The sequence below is a fragment of the Pelmatolapia mariae genome, linkage group LG7 (genome assembly GCF_036321145.2).
Source record: "Pelmatolapia mariae isolate MD_Pm_ZW linkage group LG7, Pm_UMD_F_2, whole genome shotgun sequence".
NCBI lineage: Eukaryota > Metazoa > Chordata > Actinopteri > Cichliformes > Cichlidae > Pelmatolapia > Pelmatolapia mariae.
The window spans coordinates 35,921,757-35,938,905 of NC_086233.1; the positions used below are offsets into that span (position 1 = coordinate 35,921,757).

A 17,149-nucleotide genomic window follows, 5' to 3' on the forward strand; every position below is an offset into this window, starting at 1 on the left:
GAGCTGGCTCTCTGAAAAGAGACAAACTTCCCATCACTATTATCTTGTTTATGTCATAATCCCACGGGAAAACAATTTTTCTCGCGTATTTTGTGTGTGTGTGTGTGTGTGTGTGTGTGTGTGTGTGTGTGTGTGTGTGTGTGTGTGTGTGTGTGTGTGTGTGTGTGAGTGAGAGAAATACCACCCCCTACTGTCCATTCCGCCTCACTGCGCCCCGAGCGCCGTCCTCCTCCTCCTCACCGCCAGGGGGCGGTAACCCTCACAGGAAGGCAGAAGTAGAGGAGCGCCGTCCGGGAGACTTCCTCTTCCTTCCGCGGCCTCAGAGGTAGGAGTTCTGTCCCGCTCACGAAGCGGAGAATCCGTGTTAAATCTAAGTAAATGTACTGCATCCTGCGCTGTAAGCCGCTGGATTGTGTCAGCTGTGTGTAAATGTGTGCGCTGATGGTTGAATTGTGTGTCTGGAGCCATTAAATGAAGTTTTATGAAGATATTTGCGGAGACGCCGGGTTGGTGGCTCCGGCGGCTGTCCGCCATGTTGGCTCCGTGTGGCGTGGATAGGAGTTGTAAAGCGGCCCTAGCAGCTCTTTTTCTCCGTGTTTGTAGGGTTTAAAGCTGTTTAACGTCACCTGCGATCTCTCGGTGCTGTCTAAGATGGCCTTACCTGCTGTGTGCTAGCCTGAGGAGACTAACATGTGCCTCTTCTTACAGATATCTGACAATGGTCCGCTACTCTCTCGACCCCGAGAACCCGACTAAATGTGAGTAAAGGTGAACTTCAACTATGTGTGGGGGTTAGCTGGTGGCCGTGATGACCTCTTAGGACACCTTTGGATTCCACATGAAAACAAACTAATGACACAACTGAGCTGCCGCACTCACTGGTGGAGTGATCCGGGTCTTTGCTGTGGGTGCTAACGGCTTCTCTCTGTGTTTCAGCATGCAAGTCGAGGGGATCCAACCTCCGGGTGCACTTCAAGGTAAGAGTCCACATGTGGGCACAGACCAAGGGGATCACAGGGTTCATCTGTAGTCTCACGCGTGTCCATGATAAAGTAGATTCTCTCAGGTGTAAAGGTGTGTAGAGGCTCAGAGTAGGTTACATGAGCAGCAGCAGGCTTCTGAATCTGGGCTCTAATAACTCATTAAACACGTGGATGTGGGTTCAGAGTTAATATGGTGCTCTGACTCAGTAGAGAAAATAAATCTATAAAATGATCCCATTTTACTTCAGAGACATGAAACTGTGTGAACGGCTCGTTGTCGCTGGGAATGATGGGAGATGCACTGAAATGTTTTATACTCTTGCATTATGTGTCTATCTGTGATCCCAGCCAATAGAAACACTCAGTACTATGGTCAGTTTATTTCACGCAGACACGTTTGTGCCCCCAGTTTTTCCACTTCCTCAGACCCAGTTTGAGTGATCCTTACATTGATGCTGTGGTTATTAGTCCCGATAGAAGTGATTATGCTTCTTACTGATACATGTAAAAACCACACAGGAGGGGTCAGTGGTGTTTATGAGCTGTCTGTGATGTGTAGTTAAATATCCTTCGAGGTTGACGTCTCGCTGAAGCATAAACCTCAGTGAGGTCTGTTAATTAGAGCTTCAGGTAACAGCATGAGCCTGGTTTCTGTGAACAGCCCAGTTTGTTTGGAGCTCTGCTTCAGCTGCAGATTGTGTGACATGTCTGAAAATAACTGGTGACACTTTTAATCTCACTTTTGAATACAGGTGTAATCCTCCCTTAATTAAATAGAATTTCTGTGTATATAATTTGAAGTTAATATTTAAGCTCAGATACTTAAAGCTCTGCTCCCGAGGATAAGGAGTGAATAAGTCAGGATTTTACAGGAAAAATTACTGTGAACAGCTTGAGTAACATTTGTCGCGTGTTTAGAAATGTTGAATAGACAATCTGCTGTGATTGAATGAGCTGCTGGTCTAATGTTTATGTCAGTGGGAGGAGCTCTAGTTTTAAAGATGGCTGCAGTACTCCCGGGTTTGTTTGGCTGTGGATTAAAGAGACTTGGTTTTCTATCGAATCGATCATATCGCACAGATTCTCTGATGGTTTGTTTGCCTCCCCTAAAATCTATAAACACGTTCAACTTTCATTAAATCTAATGTGACTGCCGAGGCCCTCAGAACTGACCCGACATCTGGACATCATGCTGATGTCATGAAGGGTTATGACATAAAGGTGCCACTTTGTTGATTCGGTCTCTGACCCGTCTGTGTCCTCACTTTCAGAACACCCGTGAGACGGCCCAGGCCATCAAAGGCATGCACATTCGCAAGGCCAACAAGTACCTGAGGGACGTCATCGTCAAGCACCAGTGCGTCCCCTTCCGCCGCTACAATGGCGGCGTTGGCCGCTGTGCTCAGGTGAGGTCCCAGCGAGCGTGGCATCACTCTGACAGCTGCAGTGATGACCTTCTTAGGACACCTTTGGATTAAAGATGAAACTAAATCTAATAATCTGAGCAGCGGCGAAGGCGGCCAGAGTAACCCCGCCTCTGAGCTTGGAGGCATGGTCTAAAAACACCTTTGATGTTTTCAGGCCAAACAGCACGGCTGGACCCAGGGACGCTGGCCCAAGAAGAGCGCCGAGTTCCTCCTGCACATGCTCAAGAATGCCGAGAGCAACGCTGAGCTGAAGGTGAGGTCATGAGGAGGGGAGGGGCCAACGAGTGTAGCAAGCAGACAGAGAGATGGACGCCCTGGAACACACTTTTATATTGAAAGGATCGATTCCAATTTAATCTGCAGGTCACACCTGTATGAAGCTTTAAACACCTGAAACTGTGCTAGTGATGTGCAAAGTAGTTTGTGTGATCGAACCGTTGTCAGTTTTCTAAATGTGGCGTCTCTTAAGTAGTGTGCATGTCAGCGTCGCATTAATGAAAAATACTTGTTTATTTTAAGACTAAAGTCCAAATGTTGGACTGTTCTGCAAATGAGTTAGCTGCTGCACTGTGACGTCCTTGAACTGATCACGCTGTTTTTATGAACTAAAGGAGCCATGGCAGCTTTGACTTATCGGCAGCTTTAATCTCACATTTTAACTTGGTTCTCAAACTGAACACTAATATTTTTCTCTCAATGATACTCCGTCGTGCGTTTCAATTTCTTAAACATGACAGACTATCCACATTTGATCTAAATCTATTGAGCATATCTGGATTTTGTTGGTCCAACAGAAAGCAGGTCTCTGAGGACACTGGCTTTGATTTCATGAAGTTATGACACAAGAGCGTTCTTTAAGTTTAAAATGATTATCTGCATCGTGACATCAGCCTGCAGGTGTCGATCACAGGCAGGCTTTAGGGAGGCGAGCTTCCACATGAGGGCAGGCGGAGACGTTGAGATGACCCCGAGCTCGGTTTCAGCTCTGTGGAGCTGGTTGTTGTTGAGCTGATCGGTGAGCAGCAGATTGCAGTGATGACCATTTAGGACACCTTTGTATGAACCATGAAAAGAACAATTACAGTCTGAGCAATCTGAGACTCACAGACAGCTGGAACGAGAGGACAGCACCACTTTAATGATCACATGCTTCAGGCCTCAGTTTGATTATTGATGTCTGAGCATCTATTGATCTGCAGTCGGTTTCTCGGGTGACGTTTAGTCTTCATCTCCGAATGTTTGGAAGCAAGAGGCGAACCAATCAGAGCCTTTGATTAATAAATGATTAATATCTGATGATTGAGCTCTGAAAGGATCGATGGGCATCTATTTTCTCGCGGTGGTTCTGACCTGTGATTGTGCTTTCAGGGTCTGGACGTGGACTCTCTGGTCATCGAGCACATCCAGGTCAACAAGGCGCCAAAGATGAGGAGGCGTACATACCGCGCCCACGGCCGCATCAACCCCTACATGAGCTCGCCGTGCCACATTGAGATGATCCTGACAGAAAAGGAGCAGATCGTCCCCAAACCCGAGGAGGAGGTCGCCCAGAAGAAAAAGGTGAGCACGTGGAGAGGGAAGAGCGAGGGGTGGGGCTTCAAACATGCAGCACGGAGCGAGGTTAGGGGCCGAATTAAAGTTGGTTTAGTCTCTAGGGACCTGGAGAGCTGTGATTTCACTTTTACTGAAGGTCCCATGAATGCCACAGCAAGCGCAGTGAATCCTGCTCCTCCGGCTGCACATCTGAACCCTTCACCTTCCTCCTCCTCTTCATCATCTGTCGCAGTGATGACTCCTTAGGACACCTTTGGATTCTCCATGAAAACAACCCTGTTAAAACTGAGCGACCGTTGGCCAAGGCAGCGGCGCAAACTCTGTGATCGATGATGCCATAACCCTGCCTCTTTCTCTCTGCAGGTTTCACAGAAGAAGCTGAAGAAGCAGAAGCTGATGGCACGCGAGTAAAATTCTAATAAACCTGAAACTTGTTATGAGAGAAGACTCGGACTAGTTTCTTTCACCAAGCGTACCTGAAAGCAATGTTCCTCCTTCAAAATAAACCTCAGCTGCTGCTTTAGCAGCCCAGCTGATGGGTTATTCCTCTCTGTGCCTTTCAGAATAAAAGCCCTTAAGCCTACTGTGACGTGTTTACAACACTGAACGATTAAAATAAAGTTCTTTTGTTTTACCGGATATGTACTTCACAGAGCTGAAAATGATATTCCAGCAGCAGATGCAGAATAAAAGTTTCCAATAAACATGATATAAATATTAATGCCACAGTGAGGGTCTGAACTGTGAGTGCAGCTTTTTATAACGATAAAAATGAGCGTAATCAGAATCAGAGTACTAAAGAAGAGTTATGAGGTATTGAAGCAGCATTCAGGTTCATCCACCTGTGCTGGGGTTCATTTCACCCTGCTGTGGTCATGTGACAGGTGTTGAGCAAATGTGATTCTCCGGCCGTTTTGGGGGGTTGAATTCGATAAAGTAGAATCTGTCTGCAGGAGATGATGAGGCTTCTCCAGTTCAAAGAGCTTTAGGAGGCAGGTGTGGGTGAGGGCCTGGACCCAGAATGGGTGAAGAACTGCATTTAGAGCAGGGGTGTCCAACTCCAGGCCTCAAAGGCCGGGGTCCTGCAGGTTTAAGATGTGTCCTTGATCCAACACAGCTGATTTAAATGGCTAAATTACCTCCTCAACATGTCTTGAAGTTCTCCAAAGGCCTGATAATGAACTAATCATTTGATTCAGGTGTGTTGACCCAGGGTGAGATCTAAAACCTGCAGGACAGTTCTCTGAGCAACGCAAAGGATAAATATTGTAGATGTTTACGTTGTTGCAGTACAAGATGGGAAATGGCGTCTCACTAATTTAGAAGATCATGATTTAGCCTGGAGAAATAGTTTGCTGCTTTAAAAAAAAGCCCTCCGTAAAGCTAGAACATCTTATAAGATGTTCTATCTAGATGTTCTTCATCACTGATTAAAGAAAGTAAGAACAACCCTAGGTTTCTCAAAACGTATTCCGTTACATTACTCAATGAGAGTAATATATTCTGAATACTTTGGATTACTTAACATATTACCATGCTTTTTACAGCTACATAAATGTACTATTGTTGTGTGATTTATTACTATTACTGAAGGTTACTCACCATACCAATACCCACTAGATTTTTAAATCTTAATTTAAAATGAGTAACAGTAGGGTGGACATTAGGTAAGGCTGCACTTTTTGCAGCGATCTTGTATGGAAAACTGTTCCGTGCGTCTATAAAACTGGTCCGCGGCTCTGAACCGTAGTAACGGGACCTCTGGCTAGTACGTCGGGTTCCGTGTCGGGCTTGTAACCAAAAACTAGCTTTACTTTGTTGTCTGGGTCAACTTTGCTATCAAGAGACAGAGAGGCATTGAAAGGCTGCTCCAACAGAACTTATTGTTTCGGAGGAAAACACGAACAGTGTTGGTCAAGTTACTTGAAAAAAGTAATCAGTTACTAATTACTGATTACTTCCCCCAAAAAGTAATCCCGTTACTTTACTGATTACTTATTTTCAAAAGTAATTAATTACTTAGTTACTTAGTTACTTTTTAAAAACACGATTTACAACCTGAATAGGTGATAAAGCAATAGATCTTTCAGCCCAATTCTACTTTTTCTGCATAATCCATCATACAAAATGTAATCAAATGGAAACGTCTCTTTTTAAAACTTTAAACTTTAAATCTTTTAACTTTATGCATCAAGCAAAAACTTAATTATATGCAACATTTTCTGACTGGAAGAAATTTGTTTAACATTTAAACCTATTTTCTGCACATTCCAGCATATAAAATAAAATATTTTTTTGTATTTACACTCACTCTTTCAAATAGATGCGAGTAAAACACAGCAGAAAATAAATAAAATCAAAGACTAGCGGTCCTGTTGCTCTATTTTCACCTATAAAGCAGGAGTGGGTTAGGCGGAGGTTTACCCTGGTGCAGGTGTGCCGCGGCGGTCAGTGGAAGAATCCGCGAGTTTCTCTGTGAATTTCCCATTACGTCGTAGCGTACTCGCTGCTTGCTTGGAAGTTCAGGGTTTTTTTTCGCTGTAAAAAGAAGTTTTCTTCCCACGCACAATGGACACTAATGTTTTTGTCACTTTTTATGGAATCTAACTCAAAGTAAGGTCAGTACTTCCACGCTTTAAACGCTGCACGCTCATACTCTCTCCCGCACTCGATATATTGTCCATTGTTGATCTGTACACAGCTGTTGTCACAAACGTTGCACTCGCTTACGTCACTGTTATGAGACATTCTTTCAAAAAAAATCACGGTTTTAGTAACGCAGTAACGCAGCGTTCCTACGTGAAAGTAACAGTAATCTAATTACCGTTTTTGCAATAGTAATCCCTTACATTACTCGTTACTTGAAAAAAGTAATCAGATTACAGTAACGCGTTACAAGTAACGCATTACTGCCCATCTCTGAACACGAACACAGTGTACAGTCGAGTCTTAATAGCTTAATCACTTACTGACGAGGCACTCTTTTTGGCTGCAGTGGTTATTATTATATTTACATGCTTCCACCTCCCGTTTCTGGTCGGTGACAACTCGTACTTTTCGACTCTCCTTTTTCTCCCTCCCTCTTGCTCACAGACACATAACAGGTAAAGCAGTCCATTCTCCCTGCAGCACGGACTACACTGCCCATGAGGATACATTCTTTAGGGCTATGCCTGTAACACTCTGCCTATTGCCTTCATATTAAATAATTTTTTTGAATAATAATTAAAAAAAATATTTCTTCACGTCATTATGCGGGCTCCAAATAGGGGTGACATGGGCCACGAGATTGAGACACAGGCATTAGGGCCTCTTAATGCGTGTTTTGTTTGGGTTTCCACCGGCGTGGAATTAGCAAAAATAGGGGACAGCCTAACAAAAACGCAGTGTAATCTATTTATTCCAACAAAGTAACTGTATTCTGAATACCACCTTTTTAAATGGTAACTGTAATGGAATACAGTTACTCATATGTTGTATTTTAAATACGTAACGCCGGTACATGTATTTTGTTAGTCCCCAACACTGCTTTTAGACCCCATTCCTACAACACTGCTCAAAGAAGTCCTGCCATTAATTAATGCTTCAGTCTTTAATTGAAGCCTCCAGCTTTCTGGCCTCCAGCTCGCCTTGGAATGGTTCGCAGCTGAGTGTGAAGCGGTGGGAATGAGAATCAGCACCTCCAAATCTGAGACCAATGTCCTCAGCCAGAAAAGGGTGGAGTGCCCACTCCAGGTCAGGGACGAGTTTATGCCCCAAGTTGAGGAGTTCAAGTATCTCGGGGTCTTGTTCACGAGTGACGGGAGAAGAGAGCGGGAGATCGACAGACAGATTGGTGCTGCAGCTGCAGTGATGCGCACGCTGCACCGGTCTGTTGTGGTACAGAGAGAGCTGAGTGTAAAAGCGAAGCTCTCAATTTACCGGTCGATACCTACCCTTACCTATGGTCACAGGCTGTGGGTAGTGACTGAAAGAAGGGTGGCTGGCCTCTCCCTCAGAGATAGGGTGAGAGGTTCAGCCATTCGAGAGGGGCTCAGAGTAGAACCGCTGCTCCTCCACATCGAAAGGAGCAAGTTGAGGTGGTTCAGGCATCTGACAAGGATGCCTCCTGGGCGCCTCCTGGGTGAGGTGTTCCGGGCATTTCCCACCGGGAGGACCCGGGGCAGACCCAGGACACGCTGGAGAGATTTTATCTCTCGGCTGGCCTGTGAACGCCTTGGTGTTCCCCCGGACAAGCTAGAGGAGGTGGCTGGGGAGAGAGAGATCTGGGCTTCTCTGCTTGGGTTGCTGCCCCCGCGACCCGGCCCCGGATAAGCGGAAGAAAATGGATAGATGGATGGATGGATCTTTAATATGATCAACACATCTCTTATAATCGGCTGTGTACCACAGGCCTTAAACCGTTACTTAAAAATCCATCTCTTGACCCAGCGACTTAGGTAATTGTAGGCCAATCTCCAACCTTCCTTTCATCTCAAAAATTCTTGAAAGAGTAGTTGTCAAACAGCTAACAGATCATCTGCAGAGGAATGATTTATTTAAAGAGTTTCAGTCAGGTTTCAGAGCCCATCACAGCACAGAAACAGCTTTAGTGAAGGTTACAAATGATATTCTTATGGCCTCTGACAGTGGACTCGTCTCTGTGCTTGTCCTACTAGACCTCAGTGCAGCGTTCGTTACTGTTGACCATAATATTAGAACGATTAGAGCATGCTGTAGGTATTACAGGTACTGTGCTGCAGTGGTTTGTATCATATCTATCTAATAGACTCCAATTTGTTCATGTAAATGGAGAGTCTTCTTCACACACTTAGGTTAATTATGGAGTTCCACAGGGTTCAGTACTAGAACCAGTTCTGTTTACATTATACATGCTTCCCTTAGGCAATATCATTGTATGCTATCCCTTAGGTATAGCATACATTTTCACTGCTACACAGATTCTTACTCTGGATGACATTGCTTTGACCTCCAGTAACACTGTGAGGAACCTTGGAGTGATTTTTGACCAGGATATGTCCTTCAATATACATATTTAACAAATATGTTGGACTTCTTTCTTCCATTTGCACAATATCTTTAAAATTAGAAATATCCTGTCTCAGAGTGACGCTGAAAAACTAGTTCATGCATTTATTACTTCTAGGCTGAACTACTATAACTCATTATTATCAGGATTCTCCTAAAAACTCCCTGAAAAGCCTTCAGTTAATCCAAAATGCTGCAGCAAGAGTACTGACAGGGACTAGAAAGAGAGAGCAGATTTCTCCTATATTGGCTTCCCTTCATTGGCTCCCTGTTAAATACAGAATTTAAAATCCTGCTCCTCACATACAAGGTCTTAAATAATCAGGCCCCATCTTATCTTAGTGACCTTATAGTACCATATCACCCTATTAGAGCACTTCGCTCTCGCACTGCAGGCTTACTTGTTGTTCCTAGAGTATTTAAAAGTAGAATGGGAGGCAGAGCCTTCAGTTTTCAGGCCCCTCTTCTATGGAACCAGCTTCCAGTTTGGATTCGGGAGACAGACACTATCTCTACTTTTAAGATTAGGCTTCAAATGTTCTGTTTGGTAAGCCAGGGGATCCTGAATCCTCCCTTAGTTATGTTGCTGTGATTTGATGATATATAAATAAAACTGAATTGAAATCCTGTAGGTCCCACAGTCTGAGAAACAGTGACACAGCTGGACGCGTTAATCCTGATCACTGTGATTTGTTATAAAATAATGCAAACAACTCTTCAAAGGTATTTATTTAGTTTCACTGTGGGATTAAATCTTTGTGCGAGTGTAAAGTTGAGCTCAGTGAAGTCAAAGAGAAGGCTCCGTCCAGTCTCTATCAGTGTTTCTGTGACACGTTCATAAACTCATAAACACTAAACTGCAGCTGCTGGTCGTGAACTCGGCTGACTTCATGTTTCCAGGATTCACACATATGTCTTCAACACTGTAGGATTTTCATACAGGTAGCCTCATTAAGCTGATTACAAGGCTCGTGTATAAAATTAACCCTGTGTGCTGACACAGTCTGACCAGAGGGGGGCGCCTGCGCACTGCTGATTTTGTGTTTCAGTCTCTTTCAGCAGATTGAAGCATCTTCCTGATCATCATCATAACACAACACCATAATTTAATCTGTCCAGCTGCTCCAGATTACTTTATTATTTCTCTCCAACAATTCTCTTATCAAAAATACAAAATCAATAAACTTATAAACAGAATCAATCTGAGGTCTGTCGAGTTAAATGTTTTATTTACATAAATGCATCGAGTCTGAAATATTAATATTAATTATTAGTAGTTTATTGTAATCAATAACACATTTTCTCAAAGATTTAAAAACAAAATCGTTTGTTGATTTAAAGGATTTTCAAAACATTATTTAATTACTGTTATTAGCAGCAGTATTATGTCTCTGTACTGTGGTAACACTGGGTGAACTCAAAAGTACTCAAAGTAATCTATTACATCTAAACTAAAGTAACCTGAAATCAGTGTTGTATAAATCAAGCAGTGCTTCATATTTTCCATGTTTTGTGTTAATGATCAGCTGTGATGTCATCACTCCATCCAGCTTTATACAGGAGCAGAGGTTTGAAGTTTAGGAAAATGGAAGCAATAAAACAGATTTTTTACTTTATTAGTTTTTTATTCTTATTTATCACCGAAGACCTGCTAGATTTAATTAATTTATTAATTAAAAACTAATAAAGAATCATTTTTCCTGAGTCGAGTCTGCAGGCTGCTGTGTAGCCTGAGAGGTCAAATCCAGGGCTGGGTGTGACATCACTTCCTGTTACTGTTTTCTGTGACTCATTTGTTTCTGGCTCTGTCACATTTACATGTTAGAGGAACAAACAGGAAAATCTGCCCCACATCTGCCAGGGGGAGGGGTTTATTTTGTTTCAACGACAACAACAGGTATTCAAAAAAAAAAAGAAAGCTAATATATTAATAATATATTATAAATGATCATATTTTCACCTCAGTAATTATATTAGAGGTGAACATCATTATTATTGATTATTAATTGTTTGTGGATGATGAAGCGAAGAAATAGAAAATCAGCAGTAAATGAGTGTAAAAAAAAACGTCTTTTCATGATCCTCCAGAAGGACCTGCTGCACTTTTTTATGCTGCAGCTTTTCAAATTTCCAACATTTCCTTCAAAATAAAAGCCTGAAATGAGTTCCAAACCCAGGGCTCGAGTCCCCGTAAAGGGTCACCAGGAAATTTTGAGCGGTCATGAGTGGAGAATTTAAAAAATCATTTAAAAGTTTAAAGAGATTAAATTAAAGCGGAGAACTTAAGACAGGAATTGACTCAGATCTTTGTGACTAACCGTCCAGATGTTTACAGAGGCTGAGCTCATGTTTGACCTGCAGGGTTTTTATCTCATATTTTTTTTAGTTTAGAGCTGAAACACAAACACGTTCCTCTCAGGTCTGATCCACAGCCCGAAGGTCGAGGCTGCCACTCTCAGAATTTATTTGTTCGTTCATTTCATGCATGAATTACACTGTAAAAAAAAAAAAAAAAAAAAAGGGAAAAAAAGGAATGGAGGTTTCTGTAAAATGGAAAAATTTAACGTGTGGTTAAAAAAAACAGAAGATATGGAAAATAATTTTTTAAATAATAATAATAACATAAAAAATTATTTCATTTTGAAACTGTTTATACTGTATTTTTACAGTTGTTGTTGTTTTTGTTTTTTTCTGTGTGTGCTCTGTTAATAATCTTTATTGTTTAAAATGATAATGTTCAAATGTTCCTCTGGAAAAAAAACTAATTAACTTCATTTTGCAGTTTTAAAAATACACTTTAGCTTCCATTTACATTTATAAGAACTTTTTAAAAATAGAAATTAAATAAAATCCAGCCTGTCCTTTAAACCTTTAGTTTGATTAATCTTCTGGTCTGTGTGTGTTGTTATGGATAAACTCTCCCAGCAACTAAGATTTGCCCCACAAAATTAGATTTGGTCCTCAGTGACCTGCCGGATGTTAAACTGTTAAACCAGTGCTCATTTATCCGTGCGGTGTACAGGGCACATGAGCGCAACACAATCTGAGACCTCTGAACTTTAAAAGAAATCTTGACCCTTAAACATTTACTGACTTTATCTTTAATAAAATTTGCTAAACTTTTATTTCTAAATGTGAAGCTGTGTGACCGATCATCTTTAACTCACCATTCTTACGTTAACTGAAAGTAACAGCAACTTATTCAATTACAGACAAACTAAAGTTAATAAATAATAAATAAACAAAGGTCAGCTTTATTTCTTGCATAAAAGCAGTGTCAGCGTAACAATGAAGCGTTATATTAAACTGTTTGTTTTAAGAATTCAGGAGAAGTCAGACACATTTAATATTTTATATCAAAGTAAGAGCGCTCTAATTAATTTTAAGTTAAACAGTTTGTACAGATTTAATTTAGTAAATGTTATTATAAATAAACTCAAAGCTTATACAATAATTAACCTAAAAATGTAAGAATTAAGTTTAACGCATTAATTTGAATCAACCAAAAAACAGTTCTGGAAACACTGTTGTTTGTTTGTTTGTTTGTATATGCATTTCTTTTCTTCTTCTTCTTCTTTTTTTTGTTGCAGTTATAACCAAATTTCCCCTTGTGGGACAATTAAAGGATTCTTCTATTCTTCTATTCTATTCTACAAAGTGGCATCAAACCATCAAGCAGCACTTTCCTTTTTCCTTTCCATGAAATCAGAGTCACATGGATAATTATTATAAAATGAATTTAATGTTCTTGGTGATTTTTCCGAAATGTAAGCGTTGCTATTGCAGCGCCCCCTGCTGGCTAGTGTTTGTCTGTTTAGATTTAAAATAATTAAAAAATATTTTCATTTATTAAGACAAATTTTACTATATTTTATTAAACAGTAAAGCGGGACTGAAATCATGTTTATTATTTCAATCATAAAAGCAGAGTGTGTTTAAATTTTTTTTCACGCATTTTAATTTCCACTATTTTACTTTATTTCATTTCTTTTTACCTCATTTTATTTTGTTTTAATAACCGGCCTGGTTTTGCTCCTCTGATTATTTAAATCATACTTTTGTCTCTGACCTTTAAATTCTCGTATTTCTCTTTCTTCGTATTTTTTTATTTCCCATCACTCATCTCATTTCTGTTCAGCCAATCACGAGGCCCTCCTGAACCCGGAACGTCTACGTCACCCCCAGGTCAACCAATCCGGAGAGACCACCCCTGCCCGTCCCCAGCCCTCCTCCCAGCCCCCCTGCTCTCCCTCCTCTCTAACTTGGGGCTGATAGTCTCGCGCGGATGATCAGCTGTTATTATCTCACGCAACTCGCGGGCGGAAGCAGCGCGTGCGCCTGGTGCCTATCCGGGACTCGGAGCTGGACTCAGGCTGTCTGCAGAGAGGACCGTGGTGGGATTAGAGCGCAGAGCGGCCCGGGATGGGCTCAGAGCGGCGTTAGTGCGCGCCCCTGCCCGCAGAGCCCGGCCCGCCCCCCGGGGGGATGTTAGCGGCGGGTCCGATGGACGGGTCTCGTCAGAGCGCCTTCCTCCTCAGCACGCCCCCCCTGGCTGCTCTGCACAGCATGACCGAGATGAAGACCCCGCTGTACCCGGCCTACCCGCTCTCCTCCGGTGGCCCCGCCTCCTCTACCTCACCGGCTACCACCTCCCCGAACCCGGGCGGCATGGCCGCAGCCTCCCCGGGCATCAAGAGCTCCACCGGCCCGTCATCCGGGCTCGGCTCCCCGCAGCAGTGCTCCTCCGCCACCCCGCACGGAATTAACGACATCCTGAACCGGCCCTGCGCCAACTCCGCCGGGGCCTCCGCCTCCTCCTCCGCGGGGATCCTGACGGGTCTGCCCAGGTTCAGCAGCCTCAGCCCGCCGCCTCCCCCCGGGCTCTACTTCAGCCCCTCCGCGGCCGCCGTGGCCGTGGCCCGGTACCCGAAGCCCCTGGCGGACCTGCCAGGCAGGACGCCCATCTTCTGGCCGGGTGTGATGCAGAGCCCCCACTGGAGGGACGCTAGGTTCGCGTGCTCGCCCCGTGAGTGGAAAACAAGTGTTAGATCCCAGAAACATGACGTACAATAAAATAATAGAACAGAATAGAAGCAGGCTATGGGCTGTGTGTACTGAATGTCTGTGTCGGCTTCTCGTTTCAGATCAGAGCTCTGTCTTATTGGACAAAGACGGCAAACGGAAGCACACGCGGCCCACGTTCTCCGGGCAGCAGATCTTCGCCCTGGAAAAAACTTTCGAACAAACGAAATATCTGGCGGGCCCCGAGAGAGCCCGGCTGGCCTACTCCCTGGGCATGACCGAGAGCCAGGTCAAGGTAACGGACACCCCTATTTCAATATGTGCTGCTGCTTACCCGCCTGCTTCCACAGACGGGACTTTCACTGTGTTTGTGGGTAAATCGCAGAGAATTCATCAATAATTATATCAGGGGTTTTTCCTTTCGCACTTTTGTAAAGCGGGCTTGAATCCACATTTTTCAGCTAAAATTCAGGTTTTAATTTTCCTCTATCACAATAAAATTATTTAATTAATTTAAAGCAAAAACATTTTTTTACAATCATGTGTACGTTGTTTTAAGTTGTTTATCTTATAAGTTATATTTTATTTTTAGGTTTAGGTAAGTTATTATTTTTGAGCTTTAGCTCACAATTTTAACCTTTTACATGCATCGGGTCAGAATTCGTATTTTTAATTAAATCTGAGTTCAAAAGAGGAAAATTAATTATAGAAGGAATGATGACTTAACCTGTGACATAAATCTGCCTTTATAAATAAAGTTTTACTGTTTCTCATATTTAATAAGCTGCCGTTTAGTCGCCTGTATTGGTTTCTGTAGTTTCTGTAGGAATTTAAATGTGAAAACTGGGGCTGTTTCCTGTCTTAGCTTTAAATAATAAAAGCTAAATCGGCAGAAATGTGAGTGGGCTTCTCTGTGTGCCGCCGCCGCAGGTGTGGTTCCAGAACCGGAGGACGAAGTGGCGGAAGAAGCACGCGGCAGAGATGGCTTCCGCCAAGAAGAAGCAGGACTCTGAGACGGAGCGGCTCAAGGGCACTTCGGACAACGAAGACGAGGACGACGAGTACAACAAGCCGCTGGACCCGAACTCCGACGACGAGAAAATCACACAGCTGCTCAAGAAACACAAGCCCGTGAGCTCCGCGCTGCTGCTGCACGCGCCCGACACGGACAGCTCCTAACCGGACCGGAAGTCCGAACTCAGCTGAAGTCACGTGAGCTCACCTGAATGACAGACTGGTTTTTACCTGCGGGCCGGAGCGGACTGTAAATATGAGTGAGTGAACAGAAATGTGAATATTTAAATTTAATGTTTTTCTACTTTTCATTTGGGTTTAACCCCCACCCCTTTCCCACCACCAACACCACCCCGCTGCGGCTCCTTGAAGGCCTCTCAGGAGGAGACCATGAACGCAGCACGTGTACAGACACAAACGGCGCAAACATTTAAATTTTTTTATTATTGTTTTTTTTCTGCTCGCACACATTTTATTTATATGTTCTGGGTTGTGAGTTGCGCCTGCGCAGTTGTGTACCCCGCAGGCTCATGTAATGCACTTTTATTGAATAAAAAAAGAACTGCAGGTGTTTGCTTTGTGTCGCTGATGCTCGGCTTCATCTGAGGCGGATTCTGGATTTCCTTTTTAAACCCGGCTGAAATCACGCAGAAAACATGGACGATTTTGTAGTTTGGGGGGGCTTTTTCTCTCCTTTGGCTGTCGGTGTTTGTGCGCAGTCACACCCGGCTGCACGCTGCTCTGTCCCGGCTTCAGTCCCGACCAGTCCGCGCTCCCCGGTAACACCACCCTCAGCGGTAACACCACCCTCGCCACCGCTAAATTAAATCCGAGTTCTGTTTCCTGATCAGCGCTCAGCTGATGAATTTTAATTCTGTGATTCTAACGCAGGGTCGAATTTTTTGTTTTTCTGAAAATATTTCATACATTTAGGACAATAATTAAAGAGCGGATATGAACGTTAATGACTTTAAACCCTGTTTTTCAGTTTTGTTTTGTTTTTTTCGTCTCCGGCATGTTTTTAATGCGCAGCTCTGTGCTCTCTTCTTCTCAGTCTAAATTATATTTTCGCACATTTTTACACGTAAAACGCAGAAAATGGGGATACATTTCAGTCAACAGGAACTCCGTTTTAAACTGCCGCTGAAAATATGAAAATAATATTTAAAAGTAGTTAAAAATAAAGTCCGAGCTGTAGCTCGGAGGATTCTTCCTGACATTTGATCGCTGATTTCTTTTCCCCATATTCAGCTGGTTTTTCATTTTTAATGCTAAACATTAATTTAATCGTTTTAATGACTCTTTATCACGTGACTAAATTTATAAAACTTTATTTATTTTATAATTTATAATAATTTTTATTTTTCTCTCCTCAAGGTAAAGAAACAAATGACATTTTTCCTTTTTTGTGCTTCTGAATTTTTATTTTTCAATTAAATGTGAAACGTGAGACACACAGCAGATCTGAGGACAGACTCAGACATCAGCTGATCCAGACGAATTATGATGAATAATAAATTCCTGTGTCAAACAGAAACAGAGAAAAACTGATGAGACACGAAAAACTGTGGCAAAAATGAGGCAAAAATAATAAAGCATAAGAACCGGTTTTTTTTAATCCCCGTCAGCCTATCACAGAGCAGCATTCATTTATTGTTAAAATTATAATTTGTGAAAGCCAAAGAGAGCGAGATCTGAACTTCCGTGTTTCTAAATTTTAAATGTCTGAATCCATCGAAGCTGAAATCTTTAATAATAATAATTTTATGTATTATTATTATTATTATTATTATTATTATTATTATTATTATTATTATTATTATGCTTTCTGCTGTCATTGTGTCCACAGCGCTGTTGTTTCGGTGCTCCTGGCCGGCTGAACGTTCAGATGATTTTTTTTATGCACTTTTATTCTATTTACATTTTTTTTATCGTTTTAAAATGTGTGACTTTCAGTAATTAATGAGGTGAATTAATCCATTAATTGACTCTTTGATGGAAATGGTTTAAACATTTTTCTGAGGTAGCCTATAAATTTAGAGTCCAGCTCAAGCCGTGACCTCGTGCAGCTCCAGCTGTTTGTGCTCAGCTGAGTATAAATGAATAAGCCAGACAAACGAA

General features: G+C 42.5%; 2 protein-coding genes and 4 non-coding genes across 6 annotated transcripts; all 6 read left to right on the plus strand.

The window, feature by feature from the left end:
* Nucleotides 1-301: 301 nt before the first annotated feature.
* rpl17 (ribosomal protein L17) lies at nt 302-4,409 on the plus strand. The gene is made up of 7 exons (XM_063478920.1): nt 302-325; nt 709-758; nt 937-977; nt 2,255-2,389; nt 2,565-2,663; nt 3,779-3,970; nt 4,328-4,409. Exons 2-7 carry the CDS (start codon nt 719-721, stop codon nt 4,373-4,375), a joined length of 555 nt encoding a protein of 184 aa, XP_063334990.1. The 5' UTR covers nt 302-325; nt 709-718; the 3' UTR covers nt 4,376-4,409.
* On the plus strand, nt 801-870 carry LOC134632530 (small nucleolar RNA SNORD58). Its single transcript, XR_010094536.1, has one exon. It is a non-coding gene; the product is annotated as a small nucleolar RNA SNORD58 (small nucleolar RNA).
* On the plus strand, nt 2,425-2,492 carry LOC134632527 (small nucleolar RNA SNORD58). Its single transcript, XR_010094533.1, has one exon. It is a non-coding gene; the product is annotated as a small nucleolar RNA SNORD58 (small nucleolar RNA).
* Nucleotides 3,438-3,504, plus strand: LOC134632529 (small nucleolar RNA SNORD58). The gene has a single exon (XR_010094535.1). It is a non-coding gene; the product is annotated as a small nucleolar RNA SNORD58 (small nucleolar RNA).
* On the plus strand, nt 4,191-4,258 carry LOC134632528 (small nucleolar RNA SNORD58). The gene has a single exon (XR_010094534.1). It is a non-coding gene; the product is annotated as a small nucleolar RNA SNORD58 (small nucleolar RNA).
* An 8,750-nt stretch (nt 4,410-13,159) lies between the features above and the next one.
* Nucleotides 13,160-15,420, plus strand: nkx6.1 (NK6 homeobox 1). Its single transcript, XM_063480879.1, has 3 exons — nt 13,160-14,018; nt 14,137-14,309; nt 14,945-15,420. Exons 1-3 carry the CDS (start codon nt 13,478-13,480, stop codon nt 15,191-15,193), a joined length of 963 nt encoding a protein of 320 aa, XP_063336949.1. The 5' UTR covers nt 13,160-13,477; the 3' UTR covers nt 15,194-15,420.
* Nucleotides 15,421-17,149: the final 1,729 nt, after the last annotated feature.

Bases quoted from the DNA above. Each gene is read 5' to 3' on its own strand.
- rpl17 (XM_063478920.1), top strand. From the start codon at position 719: ATGGTCCGCTACTCTCTCGACCCCGAGAACCCGACTAAAT. The intron at 978-2,254 runs GTAAGAGTCCAC...CCTCACTTTCAG, and splicing joins ACCTCCGGGTGCACTTCAAG to AACACCCGTGAGACGGCCCA. The intron at 2,390-2,564 runs GTGAGGTCCCAG...TGATGTTTTCAG, and splicing joins GCGTTGGCCGCTGTGCTCAG to GCCAAACAGCACGGCTGGAC.
- nkx6.1 (XM_063480879.1), top strand. From the start codon at position 13,478: ATGTTAGCGGCGGGTCCGATGGACGGGTCTCGTCAGAGCGCCTTCCTC. The intron at 14,019-14,136 runs GTGAGTGGAAAA...TTCTCGTTTCAG, and splicing joins TAGGTTCGCGTGCTCGCCCC to ATCAGAGCTCTGTCTTATTG. The intron at 14,310-14,944 runs GTAACGGACACC...CCGCCGCCGCAG, and splicing joins TGACCGAGAGCCAGGTCAAG to GTGTGGTTCCAGAACCGGAG.